General features: G+C 39.4%; 1 protein-coding gene across 3 annotated transcripts; it reads right to left on the reverse strand.

Moving 5' to 3' along the window:
• Positions 1–3,682: 3,682 nt before the first annotated feature.
• Positions 3,683–8,147, reverse strand: tmem11 (transmembrane protein 11). 3 transcript variants are annotated; one of them, XM_030735798.1, is made up of 2 exons: positions 8,055–8,147; positions 3,683–4,696 (listed from the first exon to the last, which is right to left on the reverse strand). In XM_030735798.1, exon 2 carries the CDS (start codon positions 4,687–4,689, stop codon positions 4,180–4,182), a length of 510 nt encoding a protein of 169 aa, XP_030591658.1. In that variant the 5' UTR covers positions 4,690–4,696; positions 8,055–8,147; the 3' UTR covers positions 3,683–4,179. The 3 variants fall into 3 exon arrangements, with proteins under 3 accessions (XP_030591658.1, XP_030591657.1, XP_030591659.1); XM_030735797.1 differs by lacking the exon at positions 8,055–8,147 and adding an exon at positions 7,582–7,706; XM_030735799.1 differs by lacking the exon at positions 8,055–8,147 and adding an exon at positions 7,143–7,162.
• Positions 8,148–8,504: the final 357 nt, after the last annotated feature.

Raw genomic sequence — 8,504 nt, forward strand, 5'->3', positions numbered from 1 at the left:
GAGTGTGAACTACAAGGGAAAAAGCTACGTGCTGGAAAAAGAAAAGCTGCTATCTTTTCTCGTAAAACTCATAATTTAGTTTATTAATGTTTTACATTTCTGTAGAGAGAACTGTTTAAACCACTGGGACCTATTTAATCTGCTATAATCTTTCTCTTCTTTTTGGTCATTGTCTCACATGAATAAACAGATATATTATTAGCATTTAATCTAGTTTTGTATTTTCTTTGCAGTTTTTATTTTGTTTTGACTTTTTATTTTGAATTCGGTTTATTTTCAGCTAGTTTCCAGGGTTTATTAATTACTACAGTATGGAGGGTATTTTTCATGGTCACATTCTTCAGAAATTCTGAACAGATATTGCACTACAAACACAGTTTGTGAAGGAAGTTGACTCACAGCCACATCCTGAGTGGGAACAAAAACAGCTGAGGTCAGAAGTTTACATCCACTAATCATGGCCATGAATGTCATGGTAATTTTGAGCTTTTAATTACTTCTTTGAACTGTTCCTTTTTCCAGGGTGGAATGATTGTACAGCATACATCTTTGATGACTTTAAAAAACAAGAATTGGGTGCGTTAGTTTGAATTTACTTAGGATTTTCTCTGATCCACACAAGGTCAAAAATAGATATACAGGCTCACTTTAATCTTTTAATAAGTGGTGCTGAAGCTTTCACAATGCATTACATTGTATATCCTTTTGACTAGGATATTAGTGATCATAATTAATTACAAATGGTAGTTTCTCTTTGACAACACTCATTGGATTGACCAGTAGTCAGAACAATTTGCAAGTCCAAGGACCTCAGAGAAGGATTGTAGATTTATACAAGTTGGGAAGGTCAAAGAAATTAAACGCCCAAAATTATCATGACATTCATGCCCATGATAGGTATTCAGTCCCCTCCAAATGTATTGGATCAATGAGGCCAATCCCTTTATTTTTGCTGTAGACTGAAAACATTTATGTTTGACATAAAAAAAAATAAATCAAATAAATGTGAGACAAAAGATCAATACCTCAGCTTTTATTTCCATGGATCATGGATGGATCTGATATAGTTCAGAAGATAGCACCTTTCATCTGAACCCACCCATTTTTCTTGTGAGCAAAAGTATTGGAACATGTGACTGACAGGTGTGTTTTGTTGCCCAGGTGTGTCCTGTTACACTAATTATTTTCCTGTGTCGACTGCATTTAGAGTTAGAGGAGTAAGTAATATGAAAACCGGAGAGCTGTCTATCAGTGAAAAACAAGCAAATGTGAAGCTGAAAGAAGATGGAAAACCAATCAGAGAATTTGCACAAATGCTGGCCACAGTCAGTACAACGGTTTGAAACATCCTGAAGAAGAAAGTCGTCACTGGTGTACTAAGTAACAGGTGCTGAACAGGAAAACCAAGCAAAACAACAGCAGCTGATGACAGAAACATTGTAAGTGCTGTAAAGAAAGACCCTAAAACAACTGGTAGTGACATCAGCAACAACCTCCAGGGGGCAGGAAGGTATCAGAATCTACTGCTGGCAGAAGACTTCATGAACAAAAATACAGAGGCTTCACCAGAAGATGCAAACCACTAATTAGGAAAAAGAATAGGAAAGTCAGGCTGGAATTTGCCAAGAAGTACAGAGACAAGCTTCAGAAATTTTGGGACAAAATTTTATGTGATGAGTTGAACATTAACTTTTACCAAGGTGATGAAAATACAAAAGTTTGGAGAAAAAAAGATCTCATGATCCTAAATATACGAGCTCACGGTGCTGGTAATGTCATGGCTTGCACAGCTCATTAACCTTCACTGATGTTGTCACGCACGATGGCAGCAGTACAATAAACTCAGAAGTCCACAAACGTGTTTTGCAAGAAAATCAATACAGCCTTGTGTGGATTACTGCCTGGACTTTGAAGGAAGCATTATTTTTGCAAGACTAGAGCTTCCAACATGTGTGCATTTCCATGTAGTGTTATAACGGTTGACTGTAACTGCATTGTTTTCCCATGTCTTGCAGGAATTTGACTTCTTGCACGATCATTCCCCACAGGTGTTTCATGGGTGGGGCCTCTAACCTGTTTGCGACTCAGTTCTCATTGTCAGTGTTTAAATCTTTTCCCACAGGTGTTGTGAGTTCTTACGTAACCAAAAAAATTAAATACTTTGAAATTTTGATTCTTAAACTGTGCATGCTCACATGTTTAACTCTACATAACTGCACGTCTGTGGTTTTCCTGATCCAAGAGCAAATACACACCACAGTTAAACTTGGAGAAAAAAAAAAAAAAAAAAAAAAAAAATCACTGTGCAAGTGTGAATAACAAGCTTGTAAACAAGCTCTCCTCGACCCTGGAGGATTTGGGTCTTTGTTGTCTGAGGTATTTTCATACACTGTGCAGTTCCTGAGAAACGCCACATGTAAGCAAATACAGCACTAATGATATTTAAAAACCAAAGCAACTGGTTTTAAATGTTAGGAGTATATCATTAGGTACACCTGTTTAACTGCTCATTATGTAAATAATCAATCAATCAATCAATCACACTGCAACATCTCAGTGCATTTAATCATGAAGACATGGTCAAGATGACCTGCTGAAGTTCAAACCGAACATCAGAATGGGGAAGAAAGGTGATTTTAAGTGACTTTGAACGTGGCATGGTTGTTGGTGCCAGATGGGCTGGTCTGAGTATTTCAGAAACAGCTGATCTATTGGGATTTTAGCACACAACAATCTGTAGAGTTTACAGAGGATGATCTGAAGAATAGAAGCTATCCAGTGAGAGGCAGGTCTCTGGGTGAAAATGCCTTGTTGAGGTCAGAAGAGAATGGCCAGGTTGCTTCCAGCTGATAGGAAGGTCACAGCAACTATTTTTTTTTTTTTAAAGAAAATTAAAAAGCGGTACCACTAACTTTATCATGTCACTTAATATTCAACTTATGCAGTCACAACTCCTGCTTCACTTAATCTTATTTTTTCTGCAGGATAAACACAGACAAGTAGCAAATTAAAGGAAAAAAAAAAACCCCACACAGCACTGTGACTTAGAAAGTGCAGTAAGCGTGACATTACAATGCTGGGCCACCACGCACCACCAGGACAGCCTCAATCCAGTTTGACACTGAGTCTCAGAGTCCCTGAAACTCTACAGGTGTCTCACATGTCAGTCCAAAATGTCACACAAGTGTTGAACTGGGTTGAAATGTGGTGACCACGAAAGCAACAGCATATGACTGAAGTCATTTTCATCCTAATCAACCAAGTTATGTAGGCACTGGAACTCTTTCATTGTGCAGTAGGACAAAGGTGATCACTCAAAACAACTTTGTATTGATTTGCAGTGATCTTTCCTTCTAAAGGACCCAAACTGAAAGCAAAAGGCCACCAAAGTATAAGAGCCACCAAATCCCTTTCAAACTAGAGGTAAAAGCAATAATTATTTCATTTGTCATTCATCTGCAGATAAAACTTTGCTGTTTTCTGTTGTATCAAACAGTCTCAAATTTGTCTTTTGGTTCATTTAATATAAGTTTTTTTTTGTTTTTTAATAGGATATTCTTACTTGCACTCATTCAAACCGGACATGACCAAGACAATCTCAAACAAGTTGGAGCTACTTGCTCTTTTCCAGACATCGTGCTGAATCCGTTTAATGTAAAAAGCAAAATAAAATACAGAAAAGTGAGTTTGAAATATCCTAATGTTTAATTAAATGGTGATGTACTGATCAGCAAAAAAGGGGTACAGTAAAACTACGAGGAACATGGGGAACGAACTTGGTACACAAAACTGATCATTTTCAATCCAACACACCTCAGTCCAGAGGAACTGCTGCCATACCCTCGTGCACTAGTTTCTTATGTGTCAAAGATACAGGTGGAGAGAATTGAGGGGAAGGGCGCGAGTGCACTACAGAGATAACTGTGCTGTTGGTGTCACATAGAAGTAAAGGAAATGTAAAAGGGAAGAAAAAAAACAAAAAAAACAATTCCTTCTAGTTTTAACTATATCCCTCTGATCATAGTTCAAATTGGAGGCACCCACCACACATGGAGCTGACTGCTGGGCTTGATTGTGGCTTCTTTTTCTTACATTGTGGGGGTAAGCAGGTTCTGTTTTTTTTTTTTGTTTTTTTTTTCCTTTTTTTCTGTTGGTTCTTAAATCTTCTTCAGAGTGCACTCATACCACATAGAGTTCATAGATCTTCTTGGCGCAATACGCCAGGGCAGCCAGTGCTATCGTATTATGGAGTCTCTTTCTGTGGATGTCATCCCTGCGTACCAATACCACGGGCGTCGAGGAGGTCAGTGTATGCAGGGGCAGCCGCGAGAGTTTTTGGCTGTCGTATTCCACCTGGTACTTGCAGCAGGGGTCAAACTGCCACGAAATCCCGTAGAGGGCGGCACAGGCCACGCTGAGGGCGCCGGCAGGCAATGCCACATAGCGTGAGTATTCAACGGGCAGCGAAAGTGGCGTCAGGAGGCAAGCGGCACCTGACAACACGGCCGTCTTGTGCAGGCAGTTGCCCACGGTAATCCAGCGAGCCGTCTCGTCTCCGATCCGCGTGGGCTCAATAACAATGTATTTATACTGGGCCTCCAGTGCCTGCTCCAGCTCATACTCAAACTGGTCCTGTGCGTTCTCCCCATTGTAGATCTCGTGCACGATGTAGCAGTCTGACGCCGCCATCACTCCCCTGTGCATAAACAGAGGAACAGGCAGGCAACAGTGAGAGTAAGAACAGAGGACATATAACATACCTTAATAAAGCTAAAACTCTATTTCCCCATTTCCTGCCTGTTTCTGACATAAAATTGAAATGTCAACTCCTCTTCCATCTAACAAACATCAACGGCAAAGGAGATTTGATTTTCTCTAACCAATAACCAGGGACTCATTCATCCAAATCTAACACTGTTTAGGAGTGTAACTAAGAGCACCGATGAACAGGAATATTTAAAATATCCCAGTATTTTCAGCATATTTCAGCTTGAAATACACCTTCACAACCACTATAATCCCAACCATAATGCTGGCTTGGACTGACTGCTTTTTTTTTGTTGACAAACTGTAATAAAAAACAAACCAACAACAACAAAAGCAGAAAACAAAAAACTAAAAAAGCAGGGCAGGATTTAATATTTGCTGCACTTTATTTAGTTAAACTTGTGCTGTTCTGATGTCCATGACTTTCTCAAAGTAAGATGTGCTGTGTATTTGGAAGGGTTGGGTACCCAACTTGGTACTTTTTTTTTTTTTTTTGGGGGGGGGGGGGTACCAGCCGAATTATGTCGGCACTACCAAGTACCGAATCACACCAAATCAATCAAACTTTGGCACCAGAGCACATCTGAGTCACAGTTGATTTAGACCTTTGCACTTAACTTACATCGTAGGTGTGTCACAATGACAAACCCCCTCTGAAACACTATGCTGTACCCTGATGTGTCCCTCCCTGGAAATCTAACTACAAGTCGCAATTAGGTAGCGGCAAATATTCTGATTGACCTGTTGAGTATTGTTTATTACTCCTGGGCATTCTGTCTATTTCTTGCCACAGTTTTTGAATTCATTATTGAGAGAATTATAATCATAGCCTCAATATAGGGACTCACAGATGACAGCAAATTCCTGGAGGGAGACTGCCTAATCTATTGGAATGGACGAGATGGAATGTACACAAAAAGTGGATAAAGTTAAGATACAAATGTTTTTGCCTTTGAGAACAAAAAACTGACCACAACAAAAAGGGGGAAACAAGTCCCAGGATTTTATGTGTTTCTATTGTGCCTGGTACCATATCTAAGACAACGGGACACGACCACGCACAAGTGTGAATGCTGGCAACAGTGTCTGCCACTTACGTAGGTGACATCATAGGCACAGATTCGCTGCAGAAGTCTAAATCAGCAAGACCATGTGATGTCACTCCTGCGAAGTGTTGAAAAGCAGCAAAAGGGCAAAAGCAATGGCAGCAAGCTCAAAGTAGTCTCAAGTGTGGTTATGCTTTTTGGAAGTGGAAGCAGACAAAACTCTGCAATTTTTGCAGCGCAATATGCAAAGGCAGCCACAGCAACAACATCTGATCCGATGATACACCTTGAAAATACAATATATATCCAACTATTTGACAGCTTGAAAGCCAGATTCAGTGAAGGACCTGCATGTATCTTTAGCATGTCTGAACCTTTCGACAACTTTGATGTCATCATCAGGTAATTAACTAGTTGAATAAGTTGTCAGAGAAATGGGACTTTTAAACACTGTGTTGGTTGATGTTTTAACTTGCCATTTGTGTATTTTATGTGAAATAATGTACAGTCTGTGTATTTAATTATGTGTATTTTATGTGTAATGTACAGTTTCTATTTGTACAGTTAGTATTTTCCACTTTATTTAAATTTCCAATATTTAGCGCAGAAAACCAGACTTTGGAGCGGAGCTTGCACAATTTTGTTGTACCATGTACAATGACAATAAAAGGCTATTCTATTATATTCTATTCTATTAAACTGACTGGACTCAGTCGAGCCAGGCTAAACCTAACTAATCCTATGACAGTTAGCATCACAGACACTGTCAGACAGTGACCAAGGTGACTGGTGTGGTGTGTAAAATGTGAATAAAGTTAAAAAAAAAAAAAATATATATATATATATATATATATATATATATATATATATATATATATATATATATATATAAAATGAAGTCTGGACTTGTGTTTCAGAATTAAAAAGAATAAATAAAGAGGTAGTACTGAGTACCAGTTCAAATATGAAAGGTGCCCACCCTGGTAATTAGTGCTCTTAATGGTGTCCCAAGAATATACACATCTTAACATTTGTATAACATTTAAATGCATAGACTTGGGTAGCTACTTTACATCAAGTCCTAATTATCAAATGCCAAGATTACCAAATGGTCATTATAGGCTTCTCAAGCTGTCGCACAATAAACTATTCATATTTTCTATTTATTAACTCCTAACATTTCACAATACAAGGCCTCCTTGGAGACCAACAAACACGGCTCAACCACTATAGGTGATATTCTTCACACACTTGAGGGGGACTTTTTAGGGAATTTTAAGAAAGTAGGGAAAATCGGTTGAGGATCACAGAGCTAGGGGCAAGTTGTACCTCGGTTAGGTGCATTAGCCGACGCGCTCGACTGGCAGAAAGTTGGAGGACCGGCCAGCTAAGTTGCTGAGAGACCAGGTCGACAAACACAGCGGTCAACACTCCTAGCTGAGCCAAGTCTGTGCAGCATATGAACCTGGCATATCGGACCGCCGTTTGCCCCAGCATGTGGCAAAACGGAACTTTTCCCAGAGTTAATCGCTCGCTGTGAAACAACCAAAACATCACATGAGCTGCTCGTTAGCGACAGCTAGCCGCGCACGTTAGCCCGCTAACATGAGCTAACCCCGGGTTAAAAAAATCCGACTTATCGAGTTAATATTTAACTCTGAATCCCAAATGAGAAGCACGTTCTGGATCTGACAAACGGCGACAAAGACCAAACGATGCACCATATTAAAACATGTTCGTTTAATGTCCAATATGTGGAGTAACTGACCTCTCCCTGCTTACTGGGACACCGCGCCTCCTTCCCAGCGACGCCATGTTGGAGCTACAACTGTGATTGCGGTTGACGTATGGCACCGCTCAACGTTCTGGGTAATGTAGTGTGTGAAAAAATACAGTTTCTATTCGATCCCACAGTTGAATTCGAATTCAGACTACTATTCCCATGATGCTATTCGAGCAGAGTGCCTGCCTTTACGTATTTGTAATGGTACACAGAAGTTGGAGAGGTCAGAGCACATTTTAAATAAATTTAACGAACTGAATGAAGGTATGCTTGTTTAAATATAGTGAACAATGAAGTTAGTACAACAAAACTAAACGGCAAATAAATACAGGCTCAATTTACATATTCATTATGCAAACAGACTGCATGCATACTTAGGTCTGTTGTAATATTTGATATACTGTCCCGTCATCTCGTTTTGTTTTTTTTTATTTATGTGCAGACCGCAGAGTACTCACCCATATTGTCCCCTCGCGTGCTCTTGCTGTGTCCGCGTGCTGTAACCTGAGTCCGCTGGCTGTCACAACTATAATGGCTCCGGTCAGGAATGTGACATGTGTTGGGACCAAATGCTGTGCCAGCAGGAATCACATCAGCCAAGCAAATTGACAACTGTGGCTTTCTAATTATATTTAAGCCTGGTCATTTTAATAGAGAACTAGCCCATTCAGTATTATAGGCTATTTAGGGGTGCATTTTGTAGCTTTATACATGTTGAAATGTTAAATAAATCAACCTAGAATAGAATAGAATAGAATGCCTTTATTGTCATTATACAGGATGTACAATGAGATTGGAGGGCCACTCCTGTTCAGTGCCATGTAACAGAAAATCAAACTCTCTAAAATAAAAATATTATAATCTAGTATGATCAATATAATCAAGAGATATACAGAAATAAACAATGT

The sequence above is a fragment of the Archocentrus centrarchus genome, chromosome 8, assembly GCF_007364275.1.
Source record: "Archocentrus centrarchus isolate MPI-CPG fArcCen1 chromosome 8, fArcCen1, whole genome shotgun sequence".
Taxonomy (NCBI): domain Eukaryota; kingdom Metazoa; phylum Chordata; class Actinopteri; order Cichliformes; family Cichlidae; genus Archocentrus; species Archocentrus centrarchus.

Coding starts and splice junctions, on each gene's coding strand:
- tmem11 (XM_030735797.1), bottom strand. CDS start 7,628: ATGGCGTCGCTGGGAAGGAGGCGCGGTGTCCCAGTAAGCAGGGAGAG. Junction 4,697..7,581: donor GTCCCAGTAAGCAGGGAGAG/GTCAGTTACTCC, acceptor GTTTATGCACAG/GGGAGTGATGGCGGCGTCAG.